This window comes from Camelus bactrianus, chromosome 23, assembly GCF_048773025.1.
Source record: "Camelus bactrianus isolate YW-2024 breed Bactrian camel chromosome 23, ASM4877302v1, whole genome shotgun sequence".
Lineage (NCBI taxonomy): Eukaryota > Metazoa > Chordata > Mammalia > Artiodactyla > Camelidae > Camelus > Camelus bactrianus.
The window spans coordinates 16,299,733-16,316,722 of NC_133561.1; the positions used below are offsets into that span (position 1 = coordinate 16,299,733).

A 16,990-nucleotide genomic window follows, 5' to 3' on the forward strand; every position below is an offset into this window, starting at 1 on the left:
GCACTGATTATTTTCCTTTTGCTTCTTATAGTATCACGCTAATTGGTGTGAAGTGATTATCTCATTATGGTCTTGATTTGTATTTCCTTGATGATTAGAGGTGCTGAGAATCTCTTCATGTGTTGGCCACCTGTATATCTTCTATGGAGGAATATGTAGTTATTTATGTAGTCTGGATATTAATGAGATATAAGAGTTTTAAAAGACTTTTTTTTTTTCTTATTTCTTAACCTAGAATACATAAGGGCATCTTTGCTTTCACTGGAAAGATAACAAATGATTATGGAGAATTTGATAATAATTCAAACTTACATGTTTGTTCTGTTCTAAAGTCAGAAGTAAAAACAGAAGCTGATATTAATAAGGTAAAATGGATTGAAAATGATAAACATAGCTTTTTAATGTAAAATGAATAATAACTTCTGGAATTAAAAATGTGATTTATAATTAACACTTAAACGCACAGTCACACAGACACCTGTTTATACTGTAGAAAGCTATAATTACACATATTCCATTGTTTCATTTGTTTACACATTATACCTACTATGTGCCAAGTACTGAACTAGGGACTAAAATGCAGCAGTGGGCAGAACAAATTCCCTAACCTCTTAGAACTTATGTTCTACAAAGAGAGACAGATAATAAAGTGATGAGTACTATGATGAAAAACGAAGCAAGATAAGGGAATACAGAGTGATACCATATGCTACTTTACATGGAAGTAGTCAGGGAAGGCCACCCTAGCTAAAGTAGCAGTGCCCTCCTTCTACTGCCACTACTGTATGCCTCTCTTTTTGCTTTACTTCAGAGTACGTTTTTTGTGCTATTAACTTAAAAATGACACAAGCCAAATAAGAGAAACCTTGAGGGAATCCTAAAAGAAACTTTCATTAGGAAAACTTTTCTTGCCATGAAGAATTATCACCCTACCCCAGCACTGTTTTCTTAAGATTAAACCTTCCGTGGTAAATGTTTATCCTCTTTGGCAAAACAAACAGTTTTATGAGACAGCACTATATAATATGTACTTTATTTATCCTTTCTTTTAAAAAAAAATTTTAAGTAGACTTAGTATCAAGTGAAAATGTCCATATGTATTAAGTAGAAAAAAATATGCACACTTACATAGTTTGAAGTCTGGAAATACATGCAACAAAATAACAATTGTTATCTGTGGGTGATAGGACTCTTTATCATTTATCATATGCTTTTGTATATATGTGTCTTCTGTTTCTAGACTATTCTGTTCTGATGACCTATCGGCCTGTTACAATGCAGATCCCTTACTGGATTAGCGCTATAGCTTTGAGATAAGTCTTCTCTAAGAGTGTCTTGCTTATTAGCCATTTCCACTTCCATATACATTTTAGTATCAACCCTATTTGGACTTTGATTGAAATTGTCTAGATACATAGTCAGTTGGTGGTGGGAGAGTTAATATTTTATGGTATTGAGTCTTTCTACCATGGTTTTGTTAAACTCTTCTTTAATGTCTCTAAATGTCTTTTATAATTTTTTCATGAAAATTGTATTTGCTTTTGGGGTTAAATTTAACCTAAGTGCTTTATATCCCTAATCTGTACTCTAAGGGAATTGGTATTTTAGTTGCGTCTACTAGTTCTTTTATAAACACTTTGGAGTAGAAATATTTCAAGATAAAAGCATATGCACTATTTTAAATTTTTCCTTAGGATTAACATTAAATTGACATTAAGGACATTTTTAAGACTACTTATATGCATTGCAGAATTTCTCTACAGACAAGATGATATTAATTTCTATTCTCTTAAAGACTGCCTTTTAAGTATGTCCTATTTTATGCTAGTTGTTGCCTATTGAAAATTAAAACCTGAAATTAACCAGTCTTAATTTTTATTTATATTGCTAGTCATAATGTTGGATATTTTTCTCATGCTTATTAGCCTTTTTTATTCCTCATTTTTATGACCTTTTGATGTCCTTTCCCCTTTTTTCTAATGGAGTTTTTTTTTCTTATTTAATTACAAAAACTATTGTAAAATCTAGACCATAACCATTTGTCATACATTGAAAATGTACATCCTAATATGTTGTTTGATTTTTATTTTGTTAATAGTGCTTTTAGTATGAGGAAGATTTTTTTTTTTTTTGCAGGCACCAAACATGGGTATAAAACCAGTATTTCTTCCATAAGAAGAGAGCATTATAGGATTAAACACACAAAGAGTGAAAAAAAATTATAGAATTTAGAAGAGAGATCTTATTTGAAGTTGCCAATTTTACGTGCTCTTACACGTGTCTTTTTATTTAGCCCTCCCAATAGCACTGCCAGGTTAACATTCTGAAGAAGGGCATGGTGTATATAGATCATTGGAAGAGTTGCCAGGGAACATAGTGTCATGTTAGAAATAATCTTTGGGCTATCTAATCAAATTGACACTGGCTACAAGAATATTAAATAAGAGCATGAAATGTGGAGGCAAAAGTCAGAAAGTATGAGAAGAAAGGAATAACGATAAAGTCTTAAGGGGCAGAGGATTCTTGGTGTGATTCCACAATATGGAGTTGAACAGATTGTGAAGGGCTAAGTAGTTTGAATCCTAGTCTCATTATCTGGGGTTATTGCCTCGGCCAAAATGATTATCTTCCAAAAGAGATGTGCTCAGCATTTGAGCATAATAGCATTGCATTGCGTTGTCTTGCCTTAGATGCTTTCCTAGCCCTGGACTGAGTCAAGTCAAGGGACTTAAGAGCCTTGGTTTTATAGGCAAGTGCCATCAATAAGAGGCAAAACGCCACAGATTTGAAATGAGTAGATTAAACATGCCTGTCTCTCTTAGTTTCACTGATCTCTACTTCTTGGTTTCTATTTCATTTAATTCTGCTCTAATCTTTGTTACTTCCTTCCTTCTATTAAGTCTGGGCTTCGTTGTTTTCATTTTCTCGTCCCACTTGATCATGGTGTATAACTCTTTTAATGTATTGTTGGATTTGGTTTGCTAGTATTTTGTTCAAGATCTTTGCACCTATGTTCGTCAGTGGCATTGGCCTGTAATTTGTGTGTGTGTGATATCTTTTTATGGATTTGTTTTCAGGGTGATGGTGGCCCCATAGAATGAGTTCAGAAGTGTTCCTTCCTCTGCAATTTTATGGAATAGTTGTAGAAGGATAGGCGTAACTCTTCTCTAAATGTTTGGTAAAATTCACCTGTGAAGCCACTTACTTGGTCCTTGACTTTTGTTTGTTGGGAGATTGTATATTACTGATTCAATTTCTTTACTGGTAATTGGTCTGTTTTCACATTTTCTATTTCATCCTGGTTCAGTCTTGGGAGATTATACTTTTTATACTTTTCTAAGAATTTGTCCATTTCTTCTGGGTTGTCCATTTTACTGGCATATAGTTGTTTGTAGTAGTGTCATGATCTTTTGTATTTTGGTTATAAATTCTTCTTTTTCATTTCTGGTTTCATTGACTTGGGTCCTCTGTTTTTTTCTTGGTGAATCTGGCTAAAGGTTTATCAATTTTTATACTTTCAAAGAACCACTTTTTAGTTTCATAGATTTTTTTCTTTTTTTGTCTCTATTTCACTTATTTCTGCTCTACCCTTTGTGATTTCTTTCCTTCTACTGACTTTGGGTTTTATTTGTTCTTTCTCTAGTTTCTTTAGGTGTAAGATTGGATTGTTTATTTGAGATTCTTCTTGTTTCCTGAGGTAAGCTTGTATCACTGCAAACTTCTCTCTTAGAACTGCTTTTGCTGCCTCCCATAGGCTTTGGATCATCGTGTTTTCATTGTCATTTGTCTTGAGGTATTTTGTGATTTCCTTTCATTTCTTCAGAGATCCATTGGTTGTTTAGTAGCATATTGTTTAGCCTCCACGAGTTTGTGTTTTTTGAAATTTTTTTCTTGTGGTTGATTTCTAATCTCGTAGTGTCGTGGTTGGAAAACATGCTTGATATGACTTCAGTATTCTTAAATTTACTGACAATTGTTTTGTGGCCTAGCATGTGATGTGCCCTGGAGAATGTTCCGTATGTACTTGAAAAGAATGTATATTTTGCTGTTTAGGGATTTAATGTTCTCTGTATAACATTAAGCCCATCTGATCTAATGTTTCATTAAGGCCAGTGTTTCCTTACTGGTTTTTTGTCTGGATGATATGTCCATTGATGTAAGTGGAGTTTTAAAGTCCCTTACTATTATTGTGTTACTGTCATTTTCCCCCTTTATGTATGTTAATACTTTCTGTATTTGTTTATGTGCTCCTATGGTTGGGTGTATATATGTTTACAATTGTTATATATTCTTCCTGGGTTGATCCCTTGATCATTATGTAGTGTCCTTCTTTGTCCCTTGTCAGTCTTTATTTTAAAGTCTATTTTGTTTGATATAAGTATTGCTTCTCTGGCTTTTGTTTTGTTTTTGTTTTTGTTTTGCTTTCCTTTTAAATGGAATGCCTTTTTCCATTCCCTCAATTTTAGTCTCTGTGTGTCTCTAGATCTGAGGCAGGTCTCTTATAGGCACCAAATAGCAGATGGGTCTTGTTTCTGTATCCATTCAGCCATTCTGTGTCTTTTGGTTGGAGCATTTAGTCCATTTACATTTAAGGTAATTATGGATATATGTTCTTATCACCATTTTGTTAGTTATTTTGTATTTATTTTTGTAGGTCTTTTTTTTCCCTTCTTTTGTTCTCTTCTCTTTTGATGACTGTATTTAGTGTTATATTTCATTTCCTTTTTCTTTTCTGTGTGTATAACTATTATAGGTTTTTGGTTTGTGGTTACCGTGAGTGTTTGTTTGAGCTCTCCATCAAATCTGAAGGAGAGCATTGCTGGGTTGAGTATTCTTGGTTATAGGTTTTTACCTTTCATCACTTTGAATATACCATGCCACTCCCTTCTGGCCTGCAGAGTTTCTGCTGAAAAATCAGTTGATAGTATTATGGGAGTTATGTTGCTATTTGTTGCTTTTCCCTTGCTACTTTTTATATTTTCTCTTTAAGTTTTGTCATTTTAATTACAATGTGTCTTTATTCCTCTTTGGGTTCATCCTGTGTGGGAATCTCTGCACTTCTAGACTTGGGTGACTGTTTCCTTTCCCAGGTTAGGGAGGTTTTCAGCTATTATATTTTCAAATATGTTCTCAGTCCTCATTGCAGTTACTGTATTCTTCATCACTTTTTGCTTGTTCTTTGTTTTCTAACTTTTTGTTGGAAAGTTCTAACTTCTTATTCTGTGTACCCATTCTTCTTTCCAGTTCTTTGGTCATCTTTATGATCATACTCTAAACTCTTTCTCAGGTAGATTGCCTATCTACACTTCACTTAGTTCTTTGGGGGTTTTATCTTGTGCCTTTGTCTATAACTTGTTCTTCCTCCATGTCTTTTTGTCTAAGAGATTAAATATGGAGAGGTGAGTTGATCATCCTCTTGACTCATGCATACTCATTTCATCAGTTCATTCAAGGTCTCTTGTTAGTTTTATTTTATGTTTCTCCCCTTTCCCCAGTTTTAACCAATCCTGCTCCTCTTATGAGATGTAGTTTATGTTTTTTTCTTCAATCCACTTTCCATAAGTTTACATTGAATTTTTAAAATATACTGTTAGGTTTTGGTATATACATGTTTAAAATTTGTATAAATGTTACTCTGCTGCCTTTCTGTTTTTACATATTTTTTCTCAACGTTGTTACAATTCATCTAACATAGGTAGATCTCGATCTAGGTCACATGATGACCCCCCACTAAATCTCCCTTTGGTGAAGGACTTGTTTTCACTGTTAGCTCCCTTTGTTTCTTAATGACTGAAAGTAAAGGTTGTGGTTCCAAGAGGTTATTCAGATGACCACCTGAGAAACTAACTAGATGCCTTGAGCACAGCTGATTATCTATGGGATATAAGGAATCAGTAGATTAATTGAGAAGCCACACCTAGATGGAGCCTAAGAGCAATTACATTCTTAGTAAATAAGATATTTATACCTAAAATACTCCTGTTATTTTTCAGTAGGTATACTTATACTAGTATAATTATGTTAAAGTGAAGGATTAGGACCTATAGTAATGGATTTGAAGTATATTCTTGATTTTTAATTCTCAAATATGAGTCCACAATAGAATCACCTGTTCAACTTTTAAATGATTCAGATTCCTGGCCCTTGCCCCTGACTTTTTGACTAAAACTCACTGGGGTTAAGGCCTAAGAATTTGTATTTTTAGTAAGCTCATAAATGATTAATAAGAAGTCACTCTGGCATCAATTTACACAGTCTCTGGGGGGAAACTTCTGCATTATGATATATCATTTATTTTAAATTATTTTAAAATGCAAATCAGTTATGGCAATAGAATGTTATTTATTTATACTGAGGTTATTATTTTTCATTTAAAATTTAGATCTGTATTATCCTCAATAGAAGGAGCGTTCTTTGGTTTACATATTGACACTGATACTCTAACATCTGTTAAATTAGATTTTAAATAGTATTAAAGTGGATAAGGATTTGAGAAAAATATGTGCACCAATATTTGAAGTAAATCTACACTTGAGAACTCCTGCGGAGAGTAATTCTTCAGAAAATTCTAAAGAGAACTTGCACGAGTCTGACAAGTGTCGTGAAAAATCTGTGATGTGTGAAGATGAAATATCAGAAAATGAAGTCAGTTTAGTCATTAAACACTCAAATGAAGAACTGCTCCCAGTGATGAAACCAGAAAGTTCTAGTTTCAACCTTGAAATTCTTTCAGGTAAGTTGAATGAGACTATTAAGAGTGAAGGGAAATATCCTAAAAGCTGGAGGATAACACATGAGAGAAACTTGAAGTAGTTTATGTATTATCAGTTAATAGGTTATGATTTTTATAAATATTAAAGTAAGCATGCTCAAGCATAAACTTATAGGTCATTTGTGGTGCATGTAAGTAATAACACCATTATACACTTCTTATCTCAGTACATATATCATTTCTCATTGAGGGGCCCTAAGGACCCTCTTCATCAGAGTAAACAACACTTGAGATGATTGTTAAAAATTCAGACTTTTAGAATTGTTCTCAGATCTCCTTAATCAGAATCTGGGGGTGGGGTGTACTGCCTGAATACTGTCTTTCAAATAACATTTCTAGTTTATTCTTAGGGTGTTTAGAAAGCACTGGCATATATCACCTTGTCATTTAGCAGATGTAAGTATATGTCAATTTTTTAATTCTCTTTCTTTTAATGGATTCTAATAGATTTAGACCTCACAGCTGAGTTAGAGAAAAAGTACATGTCTGATGGGTAAGTAGAAGACATTTTTGAAATTACAAGTAATTATATTTTATGTGTTAGTGCATTTTTTCTTATATATGCTTTTATTTATAAATATTAAATAAAATTTAATTTCTTTCTTAGATTTTCAGAATTCCCTACAGATCTCTTTATAACTCCCAACAGATTGGAGTTTTCAAGAAAAATTCAAAATATGCTGACTGATATTGAAATATGTATAAGTAAGTATTTTACTAAGTATTTTAAGAGTTTAGTTAGATACATTGTCTTCTTTGGCAATTTTTCTTAAATTTAGACATCTAATGCTTTTACCCAGTAATGCAGCAGACATAGTTTATTAAGAGATCACAAATTCACACTCTTTAAATAAATCAACGTGAATTTGGAATTATTTGAGGGTGTGTGAATTATACACATGGCCATTGAGTGCATAAAAGTGGGAATTAGCAAAATAGCCCAGTGTTTGGGTTTTTTCAGTAATGTACTGCAGAATTTTATGAAATTTAAAATAATTAGTATCTTTTGTCACAGCATAACAAAAACATTGTTTCCACCTTAAATAATTTTTATTCTTTTCCAGCTGTGTGTTCATAATCTGAAATTACATGGAAATTATTAGCCTGACCAAAGAATTTATCCCTTTTCCACAGTCTAAGTTTTACAAAGATCTTGAAACAGTAGGACCCTTGACAGCTCCTTAAATGTTCCATTATTCTCCTGTCACATCATGATAGTTTTCTGAGTTCAGAGGACCCTTTTTCCACCCTAAGCTGGTATCCAGTGCATTAGTTGATTTCTTTCTGCAGGCCCCAGGAATGTAGTCTTTCTCACTACACTTTATAACTGCTGTTAAGTTTATTCTTTCCCTAAAACTGCTTGAAATGTAATCAGCATGTCCTTTGAAATCTCAAATTTATTTTAAAGTTTGCATTTTATTGTTAGGATAAAATATGCATAAAGACATAGATTTGTTTAAAAATCAATAAATATGTTAAAGTTTTTATGTGCCCCTAGTCCATTTTGAATCAGCTGAGTAGGAGTTCTTGATGAGTAAAATCTGGAGATATTTATGTTTTGCAATATGATAGTCTTATACACATTATAGACAGCTGTGGTCTCTTGTTGACTCCCCCATATTTTTCTCAGAAGTCCACAGATCTATTCCTTTGTCTTCTAGCTAGAAGTCTGATGTTCCTCTGATTTGCCTTCCTTTGTAAAGTTGCTATTTCTGTCCAGTAATTTATCATTTGGAGTTAGGGACTTTACTATAATAAAGTTGAGTATATATTATTCTATGCTAATCTTTCATAAAATACAGGGAGGCTTTTCAGTGTGAAGAATAAAGTCTTTTATCAGTCTTCCATACATTCTTTCTTCCTTCTGGATTTTTTTGGTTTTTACCTTTGGATTGCCTGGATCTAAACATTTGATCATTTCCATTTCTTTTGTTGTTGTTGTTGTTGTTGTTGTTGTTATGAAACGTTTCCACCATTTGATTTTGTATTAGTTTTCATTATGAGATAATCTGAGACTTATATAAGAATTTTGAGCATAGTGCAGATTTCTTACATACTCTTCACATGCTTTGTGTAACCACAGTGCAATTATGAAAACTAAGGAATTAATATTAATATAATAATATTGACAAAATAACAGACTTTATTTGGATTTTCCAAGTTGTTTCACTGTTTTCTGTTCAGGATCCAATCTCTGGGTCTCACATTGCATTTAATTGTCACATCTCCTAAGTCTTCTCCACTCTCTTCCTCTGTCTTTCCTTGTCTTTCATAGCCTTAAGATTTTTAAAGAGTACTGATCAGTTGCTCTATAGATTGTCTATTAATTTTGGATCGTCTCATGTTGTCTCATGATGAGTTTGACGTTATACATTTTGGAGAAGAGTACCACAGGGTTGTCTCTAAAAGGTAGTACATAATGTTGCTATGTCTTACTACTGGTGGTGATAACTATAATCACTTGATTAAGGTGGTCAGTTTTCTCCACTCTCAAGTGACTGTATTTCCTCCTGTAATTAACAAATTTGGGGAGGGATATTTTGAGATTATGCTAACATCTTATTTCTTCTGAAAATTTTGCTCACTATTTTTAGCATTCATCAGTTAATTTTGCCTATAGCAGTTATTACTTTGTTCTTCTAATGGTGGTTTTCTGTTTCCATATTGTTGAATGACTCAACAGTCTATTCCTTTTTATTGCTATGTTATATTCTATTGTCTGGAGGTAGCACAGTGTTTTATATATTTCACATCTGGGTGGTATCTATTTTGGGCAGTTATGAATAAAATTGCTCTTCACATTCTGGTTTTTGGATGAACATAAGTTTTCTTTTTTCTTGATTAAATATCCAGGGGTGGTATTGCTGGTATATGACATGTATATGTTTAGTTTTATGAGAATTGCAAAGTGGTTGTATGTATCATTTTGCATTCCTGCCAACAATGTATGACTTCTAGTCACTCTGCATCCTTGTCAGGACTTGGTATTGTCAGATTTTTAAATTAAAAATTTAGTCATTTTAATAGGTGTGTGATGATATCTCATTGTGGCTTTAATTTGCATTTCATTAAAGAGTAACTATATTGTTAATCTTTTCATATGCTTATTATATACATGTGCTTATGTGTCTTTTAAATCTTTTGCCTAATTTTTTATTGGGGTGTTTGTTTACTTGTTGTTGAGTTGTGAGAGGTCTTTCTGTGCACTCTGGGTATAAGTACTTTATCAGATACAAAATCTGCAAAATTTTCTCCCTGTCTGTGCCTTGTCTTTTCATTCTTTTTCATAGAGCTAAACTTCTTAATGTTGATAAAATACAGTTTATCAGTTTTTTCTTTTATGGATTGTGCTTTTGGTTTTGTCTCTAAAAACTGTTTGCCTAACTTAAGGTCACACGTATTTTTACTATATTTTCTCCTAGAAGTTTTATAAGTTTGTGTTTTATGTTTAGGTATGTCATTCATCTTGAGCTGAGTTCTGTATAGTCTGTGAAGTGTAGGTTGAAGTGGGTTTTTTTGGTTTGTTTTTTGTTTTTGTTTTTTTGCCTATAGACATCCAGTTGTTAAGCTATACTATGAACCCAGTGACAGTAGAGATGGTGTCTTCTAATCTTTATGTCCTTACGATAGTATGATGCTCTTCACATAGCAGATACACTTCAAGTATTTGTTAACTTAATGACTTCTCAGATTTTATTTTAAACATGCCTTGACCCACTAATACCCAGTACCTATGAGTAGTTCTTTGTTTCCATAATATTAAATCCAAATTTTTACACCTGTCTCTAAATCCCATTTATCAATATAGAATACTATCTAGCCCTCAAAATAAATCAACCTGAATTTTCAATAGTTGTAAATGTCATGGATAATTTTAAAGTGTTGCTTTCAGTGGGACTTCTGAAAATACTAACCTTTGAATTATATATTTTTAGCCAAAATTATTCCTCTTTGCCAAGATCCTCGCCTATCTGTCTTTACTAATTCAGCTTTAATTATGGATTTACCTAATAAGAGAAAAGGTGTAATAGACTATAAGAATCAAACCAGATGGCCAGATTGTCAGATTCTTTTTGAAATGGATCCTGCCTACCAAAGTCAAGTAAGTTTGAAAACAGTTTACCTTAAGGAGTATTTGGTTTAAGGAGCAGTAACTCACTGAAATTCTTAAATTAAAGGGATTTATTGAAAAATCAGAGTATCATAATTAATGGAAATTGGGAAAATCATTCCCAGCCTATCTCCCCATTTGTCTTCCTCATGATTTTTCATCTCTATTCACCTCTGTATATTTTTTCCAACTTCCACTATGAAAACGAGCTTTCTCTTTTATGGTTCTCTCATAATATTGATTTGCCAGTATATTGACTTTCCATGATCTCAGCTTTTCCCATTTCCATCTAACTGAGCATTTTTTGTTCAAATTAATAAGAGAATCCAATTTTCTTAGCTTGGGTCAAGATTTTATTCTATCCAAAGTAGCTATGTCTTGGGAATTGGATAAAGTCCCATAGTATTCAGAAGTGAACTTTTGTAGGGCTATGCACAGAGCATATACACTAAAACAGGGTGACAAGCAAAGAAATGAATGATTGATGTCTCTACTACATGGCTCAAAATAATATGCTAATTATAAAGTTAAATAGCCTACTCTGCTTTTACGTAAAATTGAAATATAAAAAGCCATCTAAATTTCTTAAAGTCTTATGTTCCAACATATTTAGGTATTTAGTAGAGGTTCTTAACAAAATGAACCTCACATACAACTGTTTTAACAGAACTATTAGCATATTAGACTACCCTATTGTCACTCTTAAAATTCTGACTAATTTTTTTAACGTTTATTTACAGATTGTGAGTCTGCTGACTATTATTGGAAATTCAATGGGCCTAGTTAATGTTTACACTTGCCAGTGTATAAAATACTGTACCATGGTAGAGGAGGCCAAAATCATGAGTACAAAAATATCATCTATGGAAGAACTAAATTCAACACAGTTTAAAACTATCCTAACTAAATTCAGAAACTATCTTAGACAGATTGTTAGTATGACCATTGAGAAGCACATTGGTATTTTTAACGTTAGAAGTGTTGATTATCAGTCACAGTGCTTACAGTATGTTGAGAATATCATACATATGAGCCACAGCCTCTTGAGATCTGTAATTGAAAAAAGGAATGCAAATCTATTGGAAGTGAGTATTTTGAAAATTCCTATTACATGAAAACTTTTTTTTTAATTTGTAGCACTTTATTGAGGTAACATTGGTTTGTAACATTATATGTTTCATGTGTACAACATTATATTTCAATTTCTAAATACACTATAGCATGCTTACCATCAAAAGTTCAGTTTTCATCCGTCACCATACAGTGACCTCTTTTACACATTTTGTTCTCCCTCTGCTTTCTTTTCCTCTGGTAACCACTACTCTGTTCTCTGCATCTATGTATTTGTTTATGTTTTATTTGTTTATTTATTTTTATATTCCACATATAAATGAAATCATATGGCATTTGTATTACTCAGTCTGACTTATTCCACTTAGCTAAGTTCCTCAAGGTCCATCCAGGTCCAGGGTTTTGCATATGACAAAATTTTATCCTTTTTTATTCGTGGGTGAGTAGTATTCCTGTGTGTGTGTGTGTGTGTGTGTGTGTGTGTTTGTGTGTGTGTGTATTATTCCACTGTGTATATAAGTATCAAATGGAATATATATATCACATCTTCTTTATCCAGTCATGTATTGATGGGCACTTAGGTGTTTCCATATCTTGATTATTGTAAACAATACTATGAACATTGGGGTGCATATATCTCTTAGAATTAGTGATTTTATATTCTTTAGATAAATATCTAGGAGTAGAATAGCTGGAACATAATGATAGTTCTATTCTTAATTTTTTGAGTAATTTCCATACTGTTTTCCATAGTGGGTGCACCAATTTACATACCCATCAGCAGTATGTGCGTGTTCCCTTTTCTTCACATCTTCTCCAACACTTGTTATTTCTTCCTTTTTTCATTATAACCACTCTGACAGATGTGAGGTAGTACCTCTTTGTGGTTTTGATTTGCGTTTCTCTAATACTTAATGATGTTGAACATCGTTTCATGTGCCTCTTGGCCATCAGCATGTCTTCTTTGAAAAAGTGTCTATTCATGTCTTCTGCCCATTTTTAAATTGCGTTGTTTTTTTTCTTTTTAAGTTGTATGAGTTCTTTATATATTTTGGATATTAACCCCTTATTGGATATAGGATTCGTAAGTATCTTCTCCCATTCAGTAAGTTGTCTGTTCATTTTGTTCATGGTTTCCTTTGCTGTGCAGAAGCTTTTTAGTTTGATATAGTTCTATTTGTTTATATTTGCTTTTGTTTCCCTTGCCTGAGGAGAAAGATATTGCCAAGACCAGTATGTGAAAGAGTTTACTGCCTATGTTTCCTTCTAGGACTTTTATGGTTTCAGGTCTTACATTCAAGTCTTTAATCCATTATGACTTGATTTTTGTTTCTGGTATAGGATAATGGTCCAGTTTCATTCGTTTGGATGTAATTATTCAGTTTTCCCAGCAACATTTATTGAAGAGATTTTCATTCTTCTTACATGTTCCTTGCTCATTTATTACAAATTAATTATCCATATATGTGTGGATTTATTTCTGGGCTGTCAGTTCTGTTCCATTGATCTAAGTGTCTTTGTAAGCCAGCATCATGTTGTTTGAATTACTGTAGCTTTGTATAATTTGAAACCAGGGAGTGTAATGCCTCTGTCTTTTTTTTTTCCCCCTCAGAATTGCTTTGGTTATTCAGGGTCTGTTGTGGTTCTGTACAGATTTTAGGATTTTTGTTGTAGCTCTGTGAAAAATGTCATAGGTGTTATGATAGGTATTACATTGACTCTGTAGATTGCCTTCGGTAATATGGACATTTTAACAATATAAATTCTTCTAATTCATAAGCATGAAATAACTCTCCATTTCTTTGTGTCTTCTTCAGTTTCTTCCAGTAATGTCTTAGTTTTTCACATTTTTGGTCAAGTATATTTTAGGGATTATATTTTTTGTTTTGATTTTAAATGAGATTGTTTTCTTAATTTCTCTTAATGCTAGTTCATTTTCAGTGTATATAAAGGCAACTGATTTTTCCATATTGATTTTGTATCCTGCAACTTTACTGTATTCATTTATTATTTCCAATAGTTTTTGGTGGAGTCTTTATGGTTTTCTGTATATAAAATCATGTCATCCACAAGTAGTAACAGTTTTACTTCATCTTTTCCAGTTTGGATGCCTTTTGTGTCTTTTTCTAGCCTAATGTCTCTGTCAAGGACTGCCAGTACTGTGCTGTGTAAGAGTGGCAAGAGTGGGCATTTTTGTCTTTTTCCTCATCTTAGAGGAATACCTTTCAGCTTTTCACCATTAAGTATGATGTTAACAGAGGCCATTTATGAGACGCCCACAGTTATGTTGAGTTACATAACTTACACCCATTTTATTAAAGGTTTTTGTCATAAATAGATGGTGAATCTTGTCAAATGCTTTTTCTACATCTGAGATCATCATTATCTTTCTTAAGGCTTTTAAAAAATTGAACTATAGTTGATTTACAGTATTGTGTTCATTTCAGATGTATAGCAAAGTGATTCAGTTATGTATATGTGTGTGTGTGTGTGTGTGTGTATATAGGCATATATATATTCTTTTTAAGATTCTTTTCCATTATAGGTTTCTATAAGATATTGAATATAGTTTTCTGTGCTACACAGTAAATCCTTTTGGTTTATCTATTTTATATATTGTGGTGTGTATCTGTTAATTCCATACTCCTAATTCATCCCTCCCCCACATGTTATCAGAGCAAAGTGAGATCATCTGTATAAAGAACATAGCACATAAATGCTCAAAAAATGGTAGCGAGTATTATGCACTGTTCACATTTCAGTCATACCCTTGCTACTATTACTACATTTAGTTCTTAAGAGCAAATTTATTCATAATAGTACTTCATTTATGTCTTAGTAGCATTTATTTTATGTGCAAGGTACATTCAAGTTCCTTCTGTTAACAATAGAAAGGATTTACTCATGTTAATGCCCCAGTATTTAAACAGTATTTAGAATAATGTCTAGATGGTATCTTCCTTTTTTCTGAAATTATAATTAAGTTAGTAAGAGATAATTAAAAAGTAATTAGTCTTCTAAAATAGTGAAGAATTATTATATAATTATAATTGATGTGTTAATGATTTTAGATTGTAGACTCATCATTGCAAAAACTGGAATGTGCTCCCACTGAAAAAGAAGAATTTGTGGAACATTTTACTTTTTTGGATACAATTTCTTCAAAAATATCTAAATTAGAAAAAGAGTTCTCAGCAATTGCTCAGCTATATTCTGTTGTAAGGTATTACCAGATCCATATTTCAGAAGAGCAAATTGCCATATATAAAATCCTTCTTACCAAGTTTGATCAATTAAAAACCTCTATGAAGTTAAGTGAAGCAAATAAAGATGCTGCTATTGCTAAGTTCAGAAACAATTTGGAAGTATATATCACTGGTCTACGGGTTGACGTTAGTAATTTAAAAGCCAAAGTAAGTTTTTGTTTTTCATTGAACATCAGCTCAATATTAGTCTCATGTAAACCTAACATATAGGTATTTCCTTTCTGTGGAATCTTAGATAAATAATTTAATCCAGGTATTCTTACTGTGGAATCCACTGACAAATTTGTGAACTTGAAGGGGAAGTGAAATTACGTATCTGTTCTCACTAACCTCTAACTGAAATTTAGCATTTTTTCCAATTATGAATGAATGTAGACAACAGACAACAGAAAAGCTGGTGACTTTTTCATTAGGCTTCAGTAGACTGCCAAAGGGATCCCTTGGCATAAAAATGCTAAAAGAAAAAAAAAAACCAAAACAAAAAACAAACAAATTCACACACACACACACACACACACACACACACACACACACACACACACACACACACACACCCTGAAATCACACACACCCCTGAAATCTTTGTGGGCTTTAATCTAGGCCAAAAGGTAATAGTTCCAACTTCACTCGCTTATCATGAGGAGCAAACTACAAAATAAACACCTAACATTTACTGAGCCTTCATTATGTGGAACTGTGCTAAGTACTTGATCCTTTTATCTGCATGAAACAAAAAAACAAAAACCCCTGAGATTTAAAGAGGTTAAGTAACTTGCTTAAGAGCACACAGCAAGTAAGAGCCAGGGCTCCAGAAGCCTTGTTTCTCAGCACTCCCCTCTATCCTCACCATCATTACAAGTTATTATCATATTTATTCAATATATTTTGAGTACCTAATATGTATTAGGCACAATGTTATTTATTGCAATTAATTGTTTTTTCAAATTTCTCTGTGCAGTTGATCTATAACTGGTTTCACACAAATACAATGATGATGAAAAAAAAGTCATATGAAAGTACTTGAGCACATATCCAATGCAATTTTAGGATATTACTAGAAATTCATATATACAATAGTTCATCCTATTTATATTTGATAAGTGTAGTAGGTTAGGCACTGACTGGAATGAAGATCTATGTTACAATAAGTTTATTAGAGAGTGTGGCAAACAAAGTGAGGGACTGAGGGGATCAAGATAGGATAGAAGGAAGAATTGAACTGATTCAGAGGATCCAGTGGGAATCTCTAAACTGCAATGACACTGCAGTTACCCTGAATGGAGGCAAGAGGGCTGGGTCTTTGTGCCTCCATGATGGAGCTGTAGAGGAAGTGAATCCTGTGTAACTTAGCTCTTCTTGTCTAAGGACAATTACTGGGGAGGGTCTGTGCTATGCAGAGAAGCATCTGTCTTCAGATTCACTGATTCTTTACTCTGTCATCTCCATCCAGTTACTGAGCCAAATCCAGTGAGCTTTTATTTTTGTTTATTGTGTTTTTCAGTTCTAAAATTGCCATTTGATTCTTCTTTATGTCTTTTTATTTTTCTTTGCTAAGATTTTTTAATTTTCCCAGTGGCATCAAGAGTATTCATCATTTTTGGTGCAGCATTTTTATAATACCTGCCTTAAATTCTTTGTCAGATAATTCTAACATCTGTATCGTTAGTTACTGGTGTCTGTTGATTATCTTTTCCCATGTGGGTTGAGGTTTCCCTGACTTTTTTTTTTATATACCTAGTAATTTGGGGTTAAATACTATGCTATTATATT

General features: G+C 32.8%; 1 protein-coding gene across 1 annotated transcript in view; it reads left to right on the plus strand.

Annotated features, from left to right (window-relative positions):
- DNAH14 (dynein axonemal heavy chain 14) overlaps window positions 1-16,990 on the plus strand; it is a 259,076-nt gene that overhangs the window by 48,903 nt on the left and 193,183 nt on the right. Inside the window, exons 11-18 of the mRNA XM_074351453.1 lie at window positions 236-365; window positions 6,460-6,809; window positions 7,164-7,168; window positions 7,220-7,265; window positions 7,380-7,477; window positions 10,708-10,874; window positions 11,624-11,968; window positions 15,026-15,367. Coding sequence (XP_074207554.1) covers window positions 236-365; window positions 6,460-6,809; window positions 7,164-7,168; window positions 7,220-7,265; window positions 7,380-7,477; window positions 10,708-10,874; window positions 11,624-11,968; window positions 15,026-15,367 — 1,483 coding nt within the window. The remainder of the gene's footprint in view (window positions 1-235; window positions 366-6,459; window positions 6,810-7,163; window positions 7,169-7,219; window positions 7,266-7,379; window positions 7,478-10,707; window positions 10,875-11,623; window positions 11,969-15,025; window positions 15,368-16,990) is intronic.